General features: G+C 36.8%; 3 protein-coding genes across 5 annotated transcripts; all 3 read left to right on the top strand.

The window, feature by feature from the left end:
• Positions 1-1,760: 1,760 nt before the first annotated feature.
• On the top strand, positions 1,761-5,464 carry LOC114716115 (serine carboxypeptidase-like 51). Its single transcript, XM_028901050.1, has 13 exons — positions 1,761-2,065; positions 2,194-2,288; positions 2,369-2,476; positions 2,552-2,792; positions 2,880-2,923; positions 3,015-3,082; positions 3,177-3,282; positions 3,383-3,588; positions 3,777-3,846; positions 4,025-4,075; positions 4,352-4,404; positions 4,489-4,624; positions 5,112-5,464. Exons 1-13 carry the CDS (start codon positions 1,939-1,941, stop codon positions 5,181-5,183), a joined length of 1,377 nt encoding a protein of 458 aa, XP_028756883.1. The 5' UTR covers positions 1,761-1,938; the 3' UTR covers positions 5,184-5,464.
• Positions 5,465-5,944: 480 nt separating this feature from the next.
• Positions 5,945-9,603, top strand: LOC114716116 (serine carboxypeptidase-like 51). Of its 3 annotated transcripts, none has more exons than XM_028901052.1 (13): positions 5,955-6,441; positions 6,530-6,624; positions 6,740-6,847; positions 6,964-7,204; positions 7,290-7,333; positions 7,408-7,478; positions 7,579-7,684; positions 7,773-7,972; positions 8,062-8,131; positions 8,294-8,344; positions 8,540-8,592; positions 8,725-8,857; positions 8,983-9,603. In XM_028901052.1, exons 1-13 carry the CDS (start codon positions 6,315-6,317, stop codon positions 9,055-9,057), a joined length of 1,374 nt encoding a protein of 457 aa, XP_028756885.1. In that variant the 5' UTR covers positions 5,955-6,314; the 3' UTR covers positions 9,058-9,603. The 3 variants fall into 3 exon arrangements, 2 of the variants coding, with proteins under 2 accessions (XP_028756885.1, XP_028756886.1); XM_028901053.1 differs by having other exon boundaries at positions 5,957-6,441; positions 7,411-7,478; XR_003737591.1 differs by lacking the exon at positions 8,540-8,592 and having other exon boundaries at positions 5,945-6,441.
• A 3,273-nt stretch (positions 9,604-12,876) lies between these two features.
• On the top strand, positions 12,877-20,972 carry LOC114716118 (vacuolar protein sorting-associated protein 41 homolog). Its single transcript, XM_028901055.1, has 19 exons — positions 12,877-13,296; positions 13,809-14,078; positions 14,189-14,368; positions 14,555-14,815; positions 15,440-15,572; positions 15,698-15,788; positions 15,954-16,056; positions 16,579-16,682; positions 16,790-16,883; positions 16,980-17,135; positions 17,224-17,286; positions 17,404-17,469; positions 17,874-18,074; positions 18,980-19,057; positions 19,137-19,256; positions 19,383-19,463; positions 19,567-19,652; positions 19,908-19,989; positions 20,111-20,972. Exons 1-19 carry the CDS (start codon positions 13,036-13,038, stop codon positions 20,561-20,563), a joined length of 2,883 nt encoding a protein of 960 aa, XP_028756888.1. The 5' UTR covers positions 12,877-13,035; the 3' UTR covers positions 20,564-20,972.
• The last annotated feature ends 101 nt before the right edge of the window (positions 20,973-21,073 follow it).

Raw genomic sequence — 21,073 nt, 5'->3', positions numbered from 1 at the left:
TGTTTAAGAAGCATGTGATAGAGAGTGAGGAAGCCTGACAATGACAGCAAGTCAAGTTATAAACAAACAAATGCTCCCAGTCTCCCCCCATCCTAATAACCTTAATTATCTATCATGGTACGCCAAATACCCGCTGGTTGTGTTCTTAATTAATTCTTAACTACTCTTGCGTCCCCACCCTCCCCCCTCTCTTGCCTTTCTGCATTTTCTGCACTTACCATCCTCCTTTGAATGCGCGTAACCATATCCCTGGTCGCCGCTTAATTCTGTCTTATTCATAATTAATCACTTGACAAATTCATTTTGTTCCCTCTTTCCTTCTTAATTGTCATGACTCATGACAACTGTTTTTTTTTGTCCACTGTTGGATTTTGCAGATAATTAAAGTAACCATATTAGATAATTACGCAGCCATTAATGATTTAGGAATAATGATTAGTTAGGATGCCTTTGGTACCGCCATAAATTTTACCAGTCAAAAGTGAAATAAATGTCAGAGTTGTGGCGTAGGAGGACCAACTGCCAAATCTTGAATTGCAGAGGAGGTTATTTCAATACTCTCCCCAAGTGCAAGTACAAATAAGGAGCCTATCATTTAATTATTTGCCCCTTTCACAACAACATTTTCATGCAGACTATAAATGGGGCAGGTCGAGAACTGTTGTTTCACAGAGGATTAAACTTGAGTCTTTTTTTTTTTTCCCTTTCAAATCAAGAAGTTGCATTCTCTGGTTTTATGAGAAGATTATACTATGTGGAACTAAAATGTGAAGTTTCCTACTTTCATGGGATGCACGCCAAGTTGCCAATAGAAAGTGGAGGGATAAGAGTGAGCACTTCGATATATGAATTACAACTACCACGCCATATCATATCCACTGTGCAGAATAAAGACCACTCATTCTCCTATCAACATAACCAAACACTCAGTACACATGCATCTCTGACACCCTGTCATCTGTCTTTTGTTCTGGTGTTCAGGTTAGAATATTATCTCTAACCCCACAAATTATTTATTTTAATCATTCCACTTTGTATTATATTATACTAATGCATCGCATAATCATCATATATTTGACACTATAAACTGCTAATGATGGGCAATGTGACTTCACGACCACTATTGCAAGTCTTCAACTACACCCGGAGAGGGATCAGCCGCAGGGTAATAGTATTTTCCATTTTCCTAGAAATTATAGTATTTTTCCAGCCACGTCCCTTTCTTCAAACGGAATTTAATTTCTATACGCAACTTTTTAGTCCACACTGCCCAATCCTTTAATTTCCATTCCTCAGTAATTTCCTCTCCTATCTTGCCTCGTACTTTTTTTATATATCCACGAGTGAGCTCTGTATCTTTACTCAGAATTTAATTTCTTCACACGAATAACTTACGGCACCGTTGGTCAAAAAACACCCTATCATTTCAGTTCGGAATCTTTTCCTTCTACTGTCTTTGTCATTTTGTATTCTAAAGAAAGGACTTTTTTTTTTTTGCCTGAAAAAAAAGCAACTACATGTAGGTTCTTGTAACGTAAAGAAAGCAACTACAATCTTTTTTTTTTTTTCCTCTTTCAATTTTCCCGATCCTTTTATGACGTGCCTTTTACGGGTTTTCATCCTTCCACTCTCTGTTTAACTCTGTACTTTCTCACACAACAGCCTCTTAGAAAGAGTACCTTCCCGTCAAGGTTACTCTTGCCTGAAAATGAAAAATCCATTTTTTTTTATCCCTTATTTTCTGCTTCTGCTTAAACCAGACTCTTATAATGTTTTCATCTTTTTTGTTGTATGCATTTCGCAAACTGCCAACACATGGCTCCATACTTTTTTTTCTCGGCCAATGATGCACGCTCCATACTTGACTCCTTTTAATCCTCTATCTCCTTTGTTGCCCTTCATTTCACTGATTCTCTGTTATTGCCTCCCTTTCTTCAAATGGAAAAGCTCTGTCTTCTTCTTGTCACTCTGCTGTGTCTTCCTCTGCTATCTCACGGAGGACCAGCGATAGCCTTGAAAACTCAAGATGGATCAGAGGAATGGGGATACGTACAAGTCAGACCCAGTAAGCCAAATCCATTGCATATCTGTAATTATACAATATGTTTTTTTGACTCGTAGGTACAAAGTTGCATCCTTCTTGTCGTAATAGTTCAATTACTCTGTTTTTCACTTTGGAATGTCTTATCACAGAAGCCCACATGTTCTGGTGGCTTTACAGAAGTCCCTATAGAGTTGAAGATCCCTCCAAGCCCTGGCCAATCATCCTTTGGTTGCAGGGGGGACCTGTAAGTATTACTTTAACTAGCTATTAACCGAACAAACAACAAGAGGAAGCCAGAATCTGAGAACTGTGAGCAATGAACAGGGTGCTTCAGGAGTTGGTATTGGAAATTTCGAGGAGGTTGGACCATTGGACACCAATTTGAACCCTCGGAATTCCACTTGGTTGAGAAAAGCAGATCTCCTGTTTGTGGTATAATTTCAGATCCCCTTTGCCCCCTTCTGTGGCCATTCCTCGATTCTCAATGCTTTAGCTGTTATAATATAGGACAATCCAGTTGGAACGGGATATAGTTACGTGGAGGATCAAAAGTTGTTTGTGAAAACAGATCACGAAGCAGCCACTGACTTGACTACGTTGTTGGTTGAGATATTCAGTAAGAATGAAAGCCTTCAACGCAGTCCTCTGTACATCGTAGCAGAGTCTTATGGTGGGAAATTTGCTGCCACTCTTGCATTATCCGCTCTCAAGGCTATTGAAGCCAAGACATTGAAGCTTATTCTTGGAGGTATACTAGCAATTATCCCTTGTTCAGTTTTACATGAATGAGATCAACTAACAACTCATTGATACTGAGTTTGTGTCCTTTCCCCAGGGGTGGCATTAGGGGACAGTTGGATCTCCCCTGAAGATTTTGTGGTAACTACTGGAATTGTCCTCACTTCTTACCTCTCACCCTTTCTTTCTGAGTTCTTGTTTTTTCAACTTTCACCTTATACCCACATTGCAGTTCTCATGGGGTCCTCTTCTAAAAGATGTCTCTCGCCTTGACGACAACGGCATGCAAAAATCAGATGGGTAAGTAGTCGTGTCTCAATTCCCTTCCACCTTGTGAGAGAGATTATGCCATCATCATATCAATTATATCTAACAATAACATTTTAGACAACAGTATAGCTCAGAAGATCAAGCAGCAACTAGAGGATGGCAAATTCGTCGATGCAACCAACTCGTGGAGTGAACTTGAGTCCGTCATCAGCTCTAGCAGCAACAATGTGGTAGTATTCAGTTTTCTTGCTTACCTTTTACTGATTACTCTAGTACTTCACACCATAATGTTTCCCTTAATGTGTTGGGTTTCTTTTCGGGTCATTTTAGGATTTTTATAATTTTCTCTTGGATTCGGGAAGTGATTCAGCAACATTATCAGTAATGAAGTTGGGACTATCGAGAGAAATAGCAATGAGGCAATACTCCAAATATCTTACCTTAAGGAGGGCATCTCCAGGTGGGGGTGCTGATCTTGACACCTTACTAAATGGTGTCATCAAGAAGAAGTTGAAGATAATTCCCGAAAATGTCACGTAAGCCGTTTCCTGACCTCAAATTTCCAAATTTTGGGACTCTACTCATTTTTATTGACATTAAATCTACTCATTTTTATTGACATTAATAGGATATCACGTACTCTGATTTACTTCTTGAAGAAACTCATAAATATAGTTTTAAAATTTTCCATCTTTCTTCACAAGTAGCCCCTGTATGTTGACAGATGGGGAGGGCAATCTGGCGATGTTTTCACATACCTGGAAAGCGATTTTATGAAGCCAAGAATTAATGAGGTGGGATGATATAAATATGGGAACTCTGACTGAGTCATCAATTTACTCTAATTAAGATAATTTGGTTAAACAATATTACAGGAAATTGTTAAACCTGATCATTTTACTTTCTGGGTTTAATTCTAAAGCTTCCCCCCTATTTCTTGTGATATGACATCTTTTAGTTGAAGTTTCTCAGGTAGATGAGCTGCTAGCCAAGGGAGTCAATGTGACCGTGTACAACGGACAAGTAAGATTTTTTTTTTTTCCCCACTCAGCACTTCGGCTATTATTAAATTATGAGAATTGATGATGGCGAAGAATGGTCAGCTTTAATTATTCTCCAAGTTGTCTATCTTTGAAAAAAATGTTGAGCTCAACCAATTAAAGAAGAGTCTTTTTCAAACTTGATGACTGTGACGATCCTGTTTTAATCTTCACGTTCAACCAAATGAGAGTCTTTTTATTAACTTTTTCTATTTTTTTATGTCATTATAGTCAAATAATCTGTCTGTGATTATCGTAGGTTGACCTCATTTGTGCCACTAAAGGGACTGAAGCGTGGATCAGGAAACTCAAGTAACTCCCTTTCTCTCCATAATTTAATTTATCCCCAAGACTTGTTATTATTTCTGATAATATAGCTTCTCGCCACTGTTGTAGGTGGGAAGGGCTTCAAAGTTTCCTGAACAAAGACAGAACACCCCTTTACTGCAGAAATAACGGAAGCACCACCAAAGGCTTTGTCAAGTCATACAAAAACTTGTCCTTTTATTGGATCCTTGGTGCTGGCCATTTTGTAAGTACACATCATCATGCTGGTTGCGTTGTTAATAAATGCATAGGTAATAGGTTTTATTATGCTTCTCATATTTTTGTTACTTTTACCTTCGTGAAGGCAAATTCCCTTTTTTATTTCTCCCTAAAAATCTGAAAAAGTTAATTCACAAAAGCGCGTCACGTTACTCCAATAGACAGTTATATTAATGAAGATAATCATAGGTTCACATGTTCTAAGAATCTAAGTATTGCTGTCAAACCTGGAAAACCTTAAAACTTTAAAAGGAAGCAATGGCAGAAATGGGGTGGGGGGGGGGAGAGGAGTGAATGAAAAGTCAATAACCTACAGATCCCATGATTTCTTTTTTCGGCTAAGAGATTCCATTTAGTTGTGGACTACATGGCAAAATTTTCTGATCCAATCCTGTGTCCTTGGAGAATCAGAAAATAACGTGTCAATGTCTGTTCTTCGTTTTGTCTTACTATTTCTTTGCTCGCTTCCGCAGGTACCCACTGATCAACCCTGTGTGGCATTGAATATGGTGGGCTCTATTACAAACTCACCACAAAGTGAATAATGTAAAACAGGAAAGCTCACGACAAAGAAAAAGGAGATTCAACAAGCAAACAAAAGCAATACCAAGCACACAGCAAGATTTGAAATAACCCAACCCATGGGAGGAAAATTTCTTGTGTATTTTTAATTCCCACTCTTTTCTCCTTCTTCTCTGTATTTTAAATGATAGAAAGCTAAATGCAGCATTCTGGGAGATAAATTCTGCAGTTAATAATTGTGTGGCATTTAGTTGAAAATCCTTGGTGGCAGCAGTAAAAGTAGACGTTGATAGATCGGTCCAAATAGTAAATGTTGATATTGATGTGACGACAGGATCAAAATGGAAACTCATCTTGAGCAGAATAATGCAGAGGAAACCTGTTGTTATCATAGATTGCAGCCACACAAATTTTGTGAATTTAATATGAGCCATCTTAAACTCTCCATACAGTACCGTAAAGCATAGACCTACAATGAACTAATTCCATTTAGCCACGCTTTTGTTATCTCATCTCAACCACAATCTCCTTCTACGCACGTGATCCTGTCTTTATGAACTTTCATCCCCCTTGTTTATCTCTGCTACTTGCAGAAATATCCACACCAAGGCAATGACAAATTAAGAGACAACTATTGGCCCTTGTTTTCTTTTTGTTTTCCCTCACTAGAACGGATACAAATGACATTATATACGTACATACACGATACTGCTCAGACTCAGAGAATGATAGTGTTGCATATTCTAATTCTTGTACGTCTTTGTTCCTTCCAAATATATATATATATATATATATATATATATAAAGAGTTATTTGCAAGAAACTAACATTCTAAAGTTTAATCTTCCTTGGGGCTATAAATTTGAATCTCCTTTTCTGTCATCCACTAATTATCTGTGATGATTTCCTTTTGGTTTGACGTGAGAGTGGAAGAATTATATCTCTCAAAAGTCTAAACTGAGGTGCTGCCTTTATATTTTAACTTCGACTATTAGTTTAGCCTATCTTTGAAATAATTCGTTACTATTTAACTTCTAGTCAAGTATAAGTCGCCTCCAACCTATTAAATCTTCTATTCCTTTCCAAGAAAGCAAGTTTGAAATTACTTGTCATTACTAATACACCTATTCAGTCCCGCAGCTGTACTAAGCATAATGGATAAACAGTGCGCTTTGATCGTCACTTCTCTTATATTGGGACTGTCATTTCTTGCAACAACAGTGACAGCTTTGAGAAGCCATGATGGGTTAGAGGAATGGGGATATGTTGAAGTCAGACCCAGTAAGCGGAATGTTTTATAATTCTGTAATCTGCAACTGCATTCATTTTGCCATATTTCAAACAGTTGTTCTTTGGATTGTTACCACAGAAGCACACTTGTTCTGGTGGCTTTACAGAAGTCCTTACAGAGTAGAAAATCCCTCCAAGCCATGGCCGATCATTCTCTGGTTGCAGGGAGGACCCGTGAGTATCACAACGGAGGCCAAACTAACATAGAAATAAATGCAGATTCTGTCTTTATTCTGAGTTATGATACTGTTCATGCATGTTTCCTCCCAAATTTATGAATTTGTAACAGGGTGCTTCAGGAATTGGGTATGGAAACTTTGAAGAGGTTGGACCTCTAGACGTCAGGTTGAAGCCAAGAAATTCCACCTGGTTGCGAAAAGCAGATCTCTTGTTCGTGGTAATTAACGCAGCCATATTGAAAGAAAACTGTTCGTCTTCTAGCAATTGACTTTATGGTTAAAATTATAGCTTTTCTGATCGAATCGTTGGTTCTTTCGCCGAATAAAAATGTAGGACAATCCAGTGGGAACTGGGTACAGTTATGTGGAGCACACCGAACTTCTCGTGAAAACTGATAAAGAAGCGGCCACTGACTTGACGACTTTGCTGATTAAGATATTCAATAAGAACAAAAGTCTCCAAAAGAGTCCTCTCTACATTGTGGGAGAGTCTTACGGTGGAAAGTTCGCAGCTACTCTGGGATTATCTGCTCTTAAAGCCATTGAAGCCGGCAAATTGTTTGTCAAGCTTGGAGGTAATGAACCCTCCGTGAAAGCCCTTTAGATTTATCAATGCGATGATTCTGTTAGAATAGTTCTTAGAGGCCAGATCTTATGCAGGCGTGGCATTAGGGAATAGTTGGATCTCACCAGAAGATTTCGTGGTATGCGCTTGAATTAATACTCTGCTTACCGTTATATTTTGAGACTCTGCATTTTCAGTGTTTCATGGCCTTGGCAGTTCTCATGGGGTCCCCTTCTCAAAGACGTCTCAAGACTTGATGATCACGGGCTTCGAAGATCCAACAGGTCCTTCTTCGTGGATCCAACCAAAATTTATAAGAGAAAAGCATAATCTGGTTCTATCAAGAGTTTCTCAGTTATCTAACAAACCCATTTTAGAGAACAGAATAGCTCGGAAGATCAAGAAGCAACTAGAGGATGGCCTATTTGTTAACGCAACCGATTCATGGCGCGAACTTGAGGCCGAGATCTTTTCCAGCAGCAACTATATGGTACTGTAATTTCTATTCTATATTTTTTCCCTGAAACCAAGCTAGCTGTGCAAAATTATCATTGCGATTATCATTTGTTTTTGGGAAGGATATCTACAATTTTCTGTTAGATTCTTGGGAGGATGGGTCAGTGTCCTTATCAGGAACGGGGATGAGTTTACTCAAAGGGACTGGAAAGAAACGCTACTCCAAATATTTGTCTTCATTAAGAGTTGGAGATGAAGAAATTGTGAGGTTGTTAAACGGAGAGATCAAGGAAAAGCTGGGGATCATCCCAAAGAATGTGACGTAAGTTTTAAAGGCTAATTATTTCACGGTCTGGGAATCATATTTTAATGTTAAAAATCATGACAAGCTAGAAAATGTGGTGATGACAGATGGCAACTGCAGTCAGATGCTGTGTTCGATAGTTTTGAGGTTGATTTTATGAAACCAAGGATCGATGAGGTACTTGTAATGAGCAGATAAATCTTTCCTTGCATGTTCCATCCATGAGTTCCTCAGTGTTTTTTTTTATAAAAAAAAAATCTTAAAAATAAATGAAGATGTTTTATGGCAGCGTAAGCCTTTCTGGAAATAAAAATTGACAAGTTGTGTTCTGTCTGTCAGGTGGACCAGCTGCTCGCAAAAGGAGTGAAAGTGAATGTGTACAATGGACAAGTAAGTCTCTCTCTCAACAACTCCTGCCTTTACTCACTACCTAATAATGTGTCAAACATTAATTTCATTTGACGAATGGGCCAATTTTCTTTAATAGACACCGGTGAATGATGCCACGTGATGTTTTTTTTTCCCTTGTCTTTGTCTATTTAATTTAATTAGTTTGATAATAATTAATAATTGTAATTGTTGTAGCTTGATGTTATTTGTGCAACCAAGGGAGTTGAAGCTTGGCTTAGGAAGCTCAAGTAACTCTTCTTTTCTCCAGCTAATTCATCCAAAGCAAATTTATTTAGGAAAAGGCTTTATTCAATGTGCCACTTCTTCTTCCTTCTCTCTTTCTTTCGATTTTTATTTTTTATTTTTTGAAAAATGTGCAGGTGGGAAGGGCTTCCAAATTTCTTGAGGAAGGAAAGAACACCACTCTACTGTGGAAGTAACAAAAAGACCAAAGGGTTCGTGAAGTCATACAAGAACCTTCGTTTCTATTGGATTCTTGGTGCTGGCCATATGGTAAGCCATTGAGAGAGAGAAACACACACACACACACACATCCTTTAATTTAAGTCTAACAGCTACCAGCTGTAGAAGTCATGCTTGAGTTGCTTTATTATATTCTTATTTGTACGTAAATGCAGGTACCTAGCGATCAGCCTTGCATGGCCTTAACTATGGCCGGTGGTTTCACGGATTCACCAGCTGCTTCCAGTTAAAAGACAAGCAGATTATCGGCTCCTATATATATAATAAGCTTGACGGCAAGGAACAAACAGAGGACAATAATGAAGAACTTTATCGTCACGGGGCTGCAGCAAACCATTATTTAAGTTCCATTTTCCATGTCTTTTCTTGGTGACTTTAAATATACTGATAAAAAAAAAAAATCTTGTAATGTGGTGTCTCCTTGAACAAGATATAGTACTTGCTGGGTGAAAGAACTGATAAGTCCAGAAATCTGACTGCTACTCCTGAATTCATGCAAAGCAATGCTCTTGACTGAAGAAAGGGCATGTTCTTAGTTCTTAAAAGGAATGAAGCAATATGCAATAATGGCAGATATAGGGGTCAGCTAGGGAGGAAGAGCGAGATACGCATCCTCCTGGAGTTGTCTCCGTCAGAATCCTTCGAACTAGGATTCTGCTATCAAATGTCCAACGTCTGCAGATTCCATATGATTTCCTTTATGTAAGAAATGTGTTGTTTTAAACATTCAAATTCAAATATTTAAGCCAATTAATTTGTACGCAAAAGTTTAAGTACGCGTTGTACTAGTGTTGTGCTGACAAAGTTTAACGGCATATTAATAAAAATTAGTTGTACGTATTGCACAAAATTTTTCTAACGTTTTAAATTATATGAAAACTAACAGGTATAAAACCTAACCAATATTGTTTTTCCTTAAAATTGACATATTATATTCTAGTTAGGTTGTTTGAGCAAGGTTCACGAGGACAAGTAATGAGAGTGCATTCCTCTTTGGCTCGTGAGAAGAACCGACGCGACAATATATCAGATTCTTTTAGATATTGCAGCTAACCATTATGTGGTTACTTTGGTGACAAATTAAGCCCACTTGCTTTTTGCAAAGGACTTGTCGCTTTTGACTCACGTGGCAGGATAACAATCATTAATGTTGTTTATACATTTTATTCCTATGGACAGGTCAATGATAGCATCGTGATCCCATAAATATCAAAGACAAAGGAAAAGGAACTAAACAGTAATTAAAAGCATTGATTATTGGCACCGTAATACACAGTAATGGTGAGTGGAGTGAAAAGGGCTTGCTTTTCTCAGATTGCCTTTGAATAGATGTTGGTTGGCAGAATTAACAGTGCCTCTTGTAATTAATATAAAAACTAATTGATTAATTTGAGTAAACTAAGAAAGTTTGTTAAGTTAGTTACTTGTAATAAATAAGCATTGTTTTCTCTAAAATACCCTTACTAATAATATATACTACCTCCGGTCCTAATTATAAGACCCAGTTGACTAATTTGAAGAGATTAAGGAACTAAGTTAAATTAGTTATTTGTAACAAATAAGTGTTGTCATTCCTAAAATATCCTTGCTAATTAAGTGTATTGGTTAGAACTATCATTATTAGAAGGATTATCTTGGGAAAAAATGCATAAATATGAGAGACAAAATGGATTGGGGTCTTATAATTAGAACCAAACTAAAAGTCAAACAGGGTCTTATATTAAGGACCGGAGGTAGTATTAACTAAAATTATCATTTGATAAAACATTTAATATGTGTAATTATTACAAAAACTATCTTTAAAAAAATAGATAAATATAAGAGATGAAGAGAATTGAAGTTTTATATTTATGATCAAATTAAAAATTAAACTAGTTATTGTATTAAGAACAGAAGGTAATAAGTCACAAAACACGGGTAACATGGTTGTGATTAGTGCGGGAAAAGGGAGTTGAAGCGTGGTTCAAGAAGAATGCTCTGAATCAAAGAAAGGGAAAGACGGGACTAACCTCAATCTGATCAATGGCTGCGTCCTGTTTCTTTATACTACCTCCAATCCTAATTATAAGAGCTAGTTGATTAATTTGAGGAGATTAAAGAAGTAAGTTGAGTTAGTTATTTGTTCTAAATAGGTGTTGTCTTTCCTAAAATATCCTTACTAATCAAGTATATTGATTAGAACTATAATTATTAGAAGGACTATCTTGAAAAAAATTGAGTAAATATGTGAAACAAAGTGGATTGGGGTTTTATATTTAGGACCAAAATAAAAGTCAAATAGGGTCTTATATTAAGGACCGGAGGTAGTATTTGAGTTGCCTCTCCTTTTCTTTTCTTTTTTTTTGCTTTTCATTGGGTTGGAAAATTTTAGGGGGGGAGTTGGGCTGTGGCTTATAAATAATATGGCTTTATATTGATATTGATTTTGTGCATATATTTTACGGGGAAAGTTATCTATAGGTTTTCGGCAAGGAAATTGACTGTAGAAAAGTTTCAAAAAATTAATGATTACAGATCAAACTTTATATTTCTATATTCAATTTTCTGGAATCTACGGGTAATTTTTTTCCCTTCCACATGAGAAACACAAGTTCTTATCATCAGCCAATAAAATATATGGGTCCGTTCAAAAGGAAATAGCTCTCAGGAAAAGAGCTTGTGATTGGGCCCATTACAATAATGGGCCATGACTAAATTTTAACTTCCAACCATAAGTCCCTAGGGCATGTGTCAGCTCTAGGCCCAAAAACAAGATTACACTTGGGTATGTATTTATACCCAAAGGGGGGAAAGGGGGAAATGCCGAAGGTGTTAGTTGCACAAAAGCTATTTTCTTAAGTTGAATTTAAGTAGGAAAAATTATAATTAGGTCCCATGAAAAAGAATTAAATATAAAAAGATCTTTTAAAATCATAAAATTATTTTAAAGTCTCAAAAAAAAATTTTGTAATAAATTTTTTAATTACTAAATTGCCCTTATTATTTTTTTAAAAGTTTGTATTGACAACCGAAAGAGCAGTTGTTGACAACTTAAGGTGCAAGGATTGACAATAACTACTCTTTTAGCTGTCAATACAAATTTAAAAAAAATAGTAATTTGGTAATTAAACAAATAAAATTTATTGTAAAAAATTCTTTTAAGACTTTAGAATAATTTTGTGATTTTAAAGAACTTTTTGTATTTAATTCCCTTGAGTGTGACCAAATTGTAACTTTCAAATCTCAGAAGATAAGAAGGTATTCTTTTGACGACTTAAAAGACATCATAAAAATGACAAAATTATTCTTTCTTGCTAATTCTTATTAGTCAAAGTTATCATCCAAACATATAATAAGTTTTACAAGGCAAAATTACCCTAGTTTATTCAAGGCTTTAATTTTATCTCTAATTTTTTCAATAAAAAGTTCTATGATGATCTTCTAGTCTAATCATTTTTTTTAAATCAAACTTGAAATGTTAGTGTCTGATAATAGTTTGTCAATGTTTAAGATTGCAATCCCACCTCCTATTACTGAGATTAATAATATTAAAATTAGATATCTAAAAATATACTTTATGAAATTAGGGAAAAAAAGATATTATGTAAAATTAAACGATAGAAAATGTACTTTTACAAAAAATATACTACTATTATAGTTTTTTCAGAAAATATAATTTTTAATTCATAAAACTTTAGATCGATTCTCAATCCTTATAATAGCAGGGATTAAGTTGTTCTAGTTAATTTCTCTTTTATTTTATTAGTCTCCAAAGCCAGGTGGAAATGTTAGAGGTTTGGATTAGCTAATAATATTATATATATGAATTAATAGTTTTTTTTGGGCTTGGATATATATAAAAGTTTGTACTATAAAGATGAGATCATATGATTTTTTTTAAAAATAAAGATTTGCCTGGTGTAGAGTGTAGACTAAATAATAAAACAATAGGCGGAGACCGTATTTATAATATAAGTATGCGAGGGCATGGTGCCTCCCCTCATTACTCAGCACGTTTTGCTGTTGTCGCGTAGCCAATTAATACCATTAATTCAGCTAATGCAATATATCCTCCACGCTAACCCGTCCATCATCTGCTTCACCTTCACGAAAAACGAAACCTGGTAAAATAAAAGAGAACTTCTTACCTGACCATTACAGTTTACAGATCAACTCCTTCCTTTAATCCTTCCCTTCCAACTGAACTTGGATTAGAGTAACGATTTAGAATGGCGTCGATTCCGTCTGAGAACGGCGTCGAAGGAGATGACGAGCGAGAAGAGGAGGACGAAGAAGAGGAGGAGGAGGACGAAGAGGAAGAGGAAGGGGAAGATGAAGAGGAGCCTAGGCTTAAGTACCAGAGATTGGGAGGCAGCATACCTTCCTTGTTAGCGAGTGATGCGGCGTCCTGTATCGCGGTTGCCGAGCGGATGATCGCTCTTGGCACCCATGCTGGCACCGTTCATATCCTAGATTTTCTTGGAAATCAGGTGGCTTAACACTCTTTCATCTCATTTCGTCATTTATAGTGGACGATGGGTCTTTTGGATCCAATTTCGTCTGGTGTTGCACTATTTATTCAAAAATCGAGCATTCGTGTCAACGTTGGGGCTTTCTACTATGTTTCCTTTTTTTCTTTTTAACTATTTTTCATTCTTTCTGGAACTTGTTTATGTGTTTTTATAGCGAGTGTTTTCTTCATGAGAGTTAGGCTGTGTAACGTGTGTTACCAGCCTCAAAATGGCTCCTTTCCCTAGCTTTTATTTTAGAATGAGCAAGACTGGTTTGAAGTGCTGTTTCTTCAAGTGATTGTCAAGAATTACGGCTATCATCTCTTGTACAATCAGTCTCAGGGTCCTTAAGAGACTACGCTGTACGCATCATATATTGCATGCAGTGTCATGAATGGAGGATTGCTTGTAGCTTCTGAAATGCCACAGCCAATAGCAGACGTACCATTGTATTGTTCTAAACTCTCTCTAATTGAGTTTCCCTATTACAGGTGAAAGAATTATCGGCTCATGCTGCAGTTGTTAACGACCTTTGCTTCGACATAGAAGGTGAATATATTGGAAGCTGTTCTGATGACGGATCGGTTGTAATAAACGGCCTTTTCACGGATGAGAAAATAAAATTTGAGTATCATCGCCCGTTGAAGGCAATTGCTCTTGACCCAGATTATTCAAGAAAAACATCTAGGAGATTCGTCGCAGGTGGTTTAGCAGGCCATTTATTTCTTAATTCAAAGAAATGGTTAGGCTATCGTGATCAGGTTTGCGATTCTTCTAACCCTTGGCACGCAATTGATCACTAGTCCTTCAATTCATTTTTTATCAACCATGCAAATAACGTCTTCAAAAAAAATAAATAAATAAAAAGCAGGTTCTGCACTCTGGTGAAGGTCCAATACATGCAGTGAAATGGCGAACAAGTCTTGTTGCTTGGGCAAATGATGCAGGAGTGAAGGTTTATGATACCGCCAATGACCAGCGTATAACTTTTATTGAAAGACCACGCAATAGTCCCCGGCCCGAGCTATTGCCTCCTCACCTGGTTTGGCAGGTTTGTCAAATCTCTAAGTAGACATGCATGCTACTGGGACTTGTCATTCTGGCAGGCGGAGTACGCAGCTATTGTTAAATTTATGACTTGTTCTTGTTATTTGAGCTGCTGCATGATCATTGTATAATTCATTGTTGTATTATCTCTTGATAAAACTGAAGTCTGATGTCCTTCAATCACACACAGGACGACACCCTCTTGGTTATCGGGTGGGGTACATCTGTCAAAATTGCATCTATAAGAGCACATCACCATAAAGTAGCCAATGGGACGTACAGGCAAGTTTCCTTGTCTGGTATGAACCAAGTGGATATTATGGCATCTTTCCAAACCACCTATTTCATCTCAGGAATTGCACCCTTTGGTGATGCTTTGGTTGTTCTAGCTTATATTCCTGTGGAAAAGGATGGAGAAAGGGATTTTAGTAGCACTGCTCCTTCACGGCAGGTATGCCATGCTTCTTGCATCCAGAGAAATAATATTCATTGAACTTTCCCGTAGACATTTCACCTCCTACTTATGCTGTCTCTATCTTCTCTTGCCTTTTCGAGTTTCATTTCCTAAGATCACTAAGATGAAGAATTTGAAGCTATGTCCAAATTTTTAAATTTACAGTGGTCATAGTCCTGGTCCATTTTACTGGGACGCAATGGAAGTCTAGATTTTTCGTTGCAAAGGATCAAGTAATGATCTGTCTCATTGGAATTTTAAGATTGCATCATACTTTCATATGAGCTTCGTTACCATGATAACATGATGCTGTTTCTTAGAAACTGTTCAATCACATATAGATTCTGCTATTACATTCTCCATCGTGGTATGGCTCAGATGAATTTTGTTATCCTATTCTTTGGTAATACTGTTAGCTAGCATCATTTACTTTGGAATGGAGAGTCTATCTAGAACTAACTGCATAATGTCCATTGCATTTAAATGCGGAAGTACATGAAATGATAATCACATGTCATAAAAGGCTAGAACTGTGAAGCAATTATGACATCATCATCATCATCTTCATTAAATTTCAAAGTTTGCTGTATTGTTAAGGTGAATAAACATAAGTTTCAACAGGGCAATGCACAAAGACCAGAAGTACGTGTAGTGACATGGAATAATGATGAGCTTTCAACAGATGCCCTACCAGTACATGGCTTTGAGCATTACAAGGCAAAGGACTATTCCCTTGCTCATACTCCCTTCTCAGGTTAACATTTGATTAGCATTGTTTATGATCTGTATTATGTGAATGAAGTGTTTTGCATAGTAATAATAGCAGCAGCTGCAATAACAGCAGTTATCGTAGTAGTAACTCTTTTAATTCAAATTTAGGTAGCAGTTATGCTGGTGGTCAGTGGGCTGCAGGTGATGAGCCTCATTACTACATTGTGTCGCCAAAGGATGTTGTCATCGCAAAACCAAGGTTAATATTTACTTCTTCTACTTATTATACTTAATTTATGGATTGATACATTAATGAAAACAAATGAAATCTGGATTTCAGCTTTAGTTTTTTCCTCAAAAATTATGAAGGAAACTTTCTAAACATATCTGAAATGTTATTGCTATGTTATGTCCTTTTAAATAGAGATGCCGAAGATCATATTACTTGGCTTCTTCAACATGGTTGGCATGAAAAGGCTTTGGCTGTGGTTGAATCTGGTCAAGGACGGAGGGAACTTCTTGATGAGGTACTTGAACTTAAATTATATCAATGTGCCCCCTGCGTTATATGATGATTATCAAGGTCAAATGCATATGCTTATACAGGGAAAAAGTATGTATTGCACAATTGTAAACCATGAGTGTGTGTTTGATTGGAAACCATTTGATCCACATCTTGACCAAAGCAATGTAAGAGTACCTTTGTCTCGATGGTTGCAATAGCCCATTTGTAACAGAAAATCAAACGAAGACTATGTATGTGAACGGAGTCACTTGTTTTTAGTTGATTACATGTATCAATATTTACAATCATGTACTGTTAAGTGCTAGCTATATGTATTTTTGTTCTTTGAGAAAACTTTTAACTCACCATAATTTGTGTGCTTGCATTATATAAATCTTAATCTGCATATCCCCTATGCCTATGCATGTTGGAGAAAATTAAAATTAATTTGATCACTGCTGGAGCAGGATTGGTTGTGATTTCATTGTGATTCTAATCTCTCAAGTCTTTGTATTAGTGGTAATCCTTTTAACTACTTCTGTAGGTGGGTTCTAGGTATCTTGATCATCTGATAGTTGAAATGAAATATGCTGAAGCGGCTTCTTTGTGTCCTAAGTTGCTCCGTGGATCATCTTCAGCATGGGAGAGGTACAACATGCCATTATAACTTGGTCTATACCTTTTTTTGCCTGAATAACTCAGTCTATACTGGTATAATTCGTTTTTATTGACTATCACTAGACTTCTTCCAACAGATGGGTTTTCCACTTTGCTCATCTTCGTCAACTTCCTGTTCTGGTTCCTTATATGCCTATACAGAATCCCAGACTGCGTGACACTGCCTATGAGGTGAATTAATCGCTATTACAATTGGTGCTTATTAGAAGCATCTATGATGAAGTGACATCGCATCAAATATTATTTATTCTGCTAATTGTCCGACAGGTTGCTCTTGTTGCAATGGCTACAAATCCTTCCTATCATAAGAGACTCCTCTCCACTGTGAAGTCCTGGCCATCTGTAATTTATTCTGCACTGCCTGTAATTTCAGCCATAGAACCTCAGATTAATACTTCATCCATGACTGATTCACTCAAGGAGGTTAGTTCGATCAATTATATACGTCTTTTGAATCAGATAACATCTGTTTATATTGCCATTGAATTGTTTCTTTTTTAATTGTGTGCAGGCATTGGCAGAGTTATATGCAATTGATGGGCAATATGAGAAAGCGTTTTCTTTATATGCTGATGTAGGTGGTGTTGATCTGTTTTTCCTATGGCCGGTGGCCAATAAATTGCTTGAATATCATAAAAATTCTCTGGGACTAAGATCTTTTAATCTATTCTACGTTGGTTGAAATTTTCAGCTTATAAAACCAGAAGTGTTTGACTTCATTGATAAACATAATCTACATGATGCAGTTCGGGAGAAGGTATGGTGTGATTTGTGAAATTGGAATTTTATTTTAGAATATTCTCTTTTCTATATATTTTTATTATTTGTAAAGATTCTTATTCCATTTCCCTTCATTGCATTTAATTTAGGCATTCGTACCTGAAGAGCCTTGTGTAGTAAATTAGGATCTGATTATTTGTGCAGCCATATTTCTTGGATATATTGAATGCATACGGACCAATAAATTAACCAACTTAGTGTTATCTAAGATATTCATAATTGGCTGGTATTAGACTCCAACAATCTCACAGTTTCTCAGTTCCTTTAGAAGAAGAACAATTGTTGATTTCTTCTCTTAACAGAATGAGTTGCTCTTCTTTTGGCACTAGTTTTCTTTGCACGATCACTGCACACTTACTTGTCTAATATATGGCTGTTCAGGTTGTCCAATTGATGATTCTTGATTGCAAGCGTGCTGTTTCTCTGTTAATCCAAAACCGGGACTCAATAAGCCCGGCTGAAGTTGTGAAGCAACTTCTCAATGCAAATATTAAGTGTGACCACAGATATTTCTTATATTTATATCTCCATTCATTGTTTGAAGTAAATCCACATGCGGGGAAGGACTTTCATGATATGCAGGTGACTTTTGCTTCTTTCTTTTGAACTTTCCATCCTTTGATTTGGATTCTTAAATGTTGCAATATCTCTATTGATTATATATGAAAGCCATTATGCACAACTTCTGTGAACTAAACCCAAAGTGCTGCTGCATTGTTTACCTTTCAGAAATTATACTGCTACCCTCATCAAGCAACCAGTTCCACCAAGTTTGACGAGAGCTATATAAAACGTTGTAGAAGAAATTTAAGAACCATTACTAAATCATTTTTATTAATGATTTAATGTTAAACTTTACGATAATACTCTTAGATATTGAGTCATGTGGTGATTAAAAAAAATTGTGCATACTGCCCGGATCTAGATCTAGTAAATGTAAGGTGTCACCATGTGACCTTAATGAGAAGGGGTTGTTTTGTAGGCAAGATGGAATATGATGGGAAAGAAAATAGAAAGAGGAGGTGATTTTGTAATTTACAAATGCACGCTCCTGAATAAACAAATAATATTAGAAAAAGATAGACTATGGAATGACTATAGCAGGGGCATAATATATATTACATATTCTTTTTTTCCCGCTGGAAATGGAAGGCTCTCTCTCTTTCCATGTGCTGAACACTCTCTAAGAGTTTCTTTTGCCATGTTCCTTTCATTGCATGAAAACACTTCTGTTTAGTGACCTTTGGCTATTCCTACTATTTACGTTTGCAAACAAGAAGCAATCTCTGGTTATGGCCTGGCTTTACTTTGATCTGGTCCAACTGCTTCATTCTTGGATATATTAGTGAACTTAGTGCTTTATTCTTCTCAATTTGCCTTAAACTCGTTTCTGTTGTACTGCAACTGTCTTCTGCAAGTAAAACAGTTATTTGAAGTTTGTGCATGCATTTTATGGCACTAATATCAAATTTTTGTTACGTTTATAGGTAGAACTTTATGCAGACTGTGATCCCAAGATGCTACTTCCATTTCTTCGTAGCAGTCAACACTATACCCTTGAGAAGGTGTGAGATCAATCAGTTATTAATTTTGAAATTTATGTGCTTTTTTCTTGTGAATCAAAGTCATCATACTGTATTTCAGGCCTACGAAATTTGTGTCAAAAGAAATTTGTTGAGGGAGCAAGTATTCATCCTAGGAAGGATGGGAAATTCAAAGCAAGCCCTGGCTGTCATTATTAATGATTTAGGGGATATAGAGGAGGTATGTCCTTTTTTGCTAATTTAAAGACGTTATTGGGTTTGACCAACATTCAAATCCTGAATAAGTTCAAAGATTTTTTTTTTTTTGGGTGAATTATAACAAGTGAAGCTTTACAATTTTGCACAGGCTGTAGAGTTCGTTACTATGCAGCATGATGATGAACTCTGGGAAGAGCTAATCAAGCAATGTCTTCACAAACCTGAAATGGTATGTGCTGACAACTAAATTGGGGACAGAAGATATGTAAACTCGCCTTGCTTTATACACCTGCTCATGTTCTCTTATTCTAAGCTTGACTTGGTACTGACAGGTGGGCATACTATTGGAGCACACTGTTGGAAATCTTGATCCCCTCTACATTGTGAATAAGGTCCCTAATGGAATGGAAATACCTCGGTGAGTAACGAATATGACCTGACAGGATTTGATATCATCCATTACATATAAACATATTCAAGGAAGAAAAACTGATTATCTGGGCTAGAAATTGAGTAAGCAGATGCCGTGTCTCTCGTTCTAGTCTTAGATCTGCATGTCAATCACCATGTTTTAATTCCAGTTGGGTGATCAGCTCGTGTTGGCTTCTGATGCTAGCTATATTGTGGATCCATATGTTCTTCGCTAACTGTTGTTTCTCGGCTTTTCTTACAGGCTCAGGGATCGGCTGGTTAAAATCATTACTGATTACAGAACCGAAACTTCTCTCAGACATGGGTGCAACGATATTCTGAAGGTACTTTCCCCCCCCCCCCCAAAAAAAACACCCTTTCGCGGTTTAAGGACAAATTTTGAATGTCAATAGCTGGTTACAGCTATAACGAAAATATCTTGCTGACTTGTTGTCATTGAAACAGGCGGACATTGTTAATCTTTTGATTAAATACTACAATGAGGCAAGGCATGGAGTTTATCTAAGTAATGAAGGAGATGAGCCACGACCGAAAAGGAATGATGCTTATGCTTCCCAGGCGGTTGAGAAGTCCTCAACTGTGAGAACCATGGAAGCTAAGTCAAAGACTAGGGGAGGGGGAAGATGTTGTATATGTTTTGACCCCTTTTCCATACAGAATGTATCTGTTATTGTTTTCTTTTGCTGTCATGCGTATCATACGACTTGTCTTATGGATTCTTCCTACAGTAGTAGTAGCAAGAAAGAGATTGAAGCACCTCCTCAAGAGGCAGAAACATATGGTGTTTATAATGATTACGTGGATGATGATGACGACGGCAGCGGCGAAGAAGAAGAAAAAACCAAGTCAGGTGGCCCTCGTATGCGTTGTATATTGTGTACTACTGCTACCAGTTGAGTTTTGTGTATCCTCCGTGTCTTTGCTCAGCGCTTGTGCATGCGTGGTTACATTTTAGTGAGATTGTGCACGTGTGGTTTCTCCCCCCCTTGTTTCAATTTTGTTCCCAATATATCATCAATATAGGTCATACATATTCTTTTTTAATTTTATACTTCAAAAATTTTTCTTGTAAGCTGAAAAGCCGGCGTGTTTCTGGTATGCCTTAACATTGGTTGGCTTGATGCCTTGATCTGTCTTCCAACGTGCGAGTTGTTCTCTCGTTTTATTACAGGTTAAAAGCAGCAGGGCCCACGCATAGGGGGATGAAGCTATATTAGTAATATCTGCCTTTTGTTCTTAATTTTCTACCACCAGATACGATTTGTAATTGAAAGTTGAATAAAAATTGCCATTGATTTTAAAAGCCTCTTTTATGTGGTGTGCTGGGGGTTAAGCTGATGACAATAATATCTTTTTGAAGATTAATAATTCCTTTTTAATTTTTTGTAAGATATCCTGGGTATGGTG

Source organism: Neltuma alba, unplaced genomic scaffold, assembly GCF_004799145.2.
Source record: "Neltuma alba isolate B1F8T4 unplaced genomic scaffold, ASM479914v2 tig00011643_pilon, whole genome shotgun sequence".
NCBI classification, from domain to species: domain Eukaryota; kingdom Viridiplantae; phylum Streptophyta; class Magnoliopsida; order Fabales; family Fabaceae; genus Neltuma; species Neltuma alba.
This window is presented reverse-complemented; position numbering and strand designations above follow the sequence as displayed.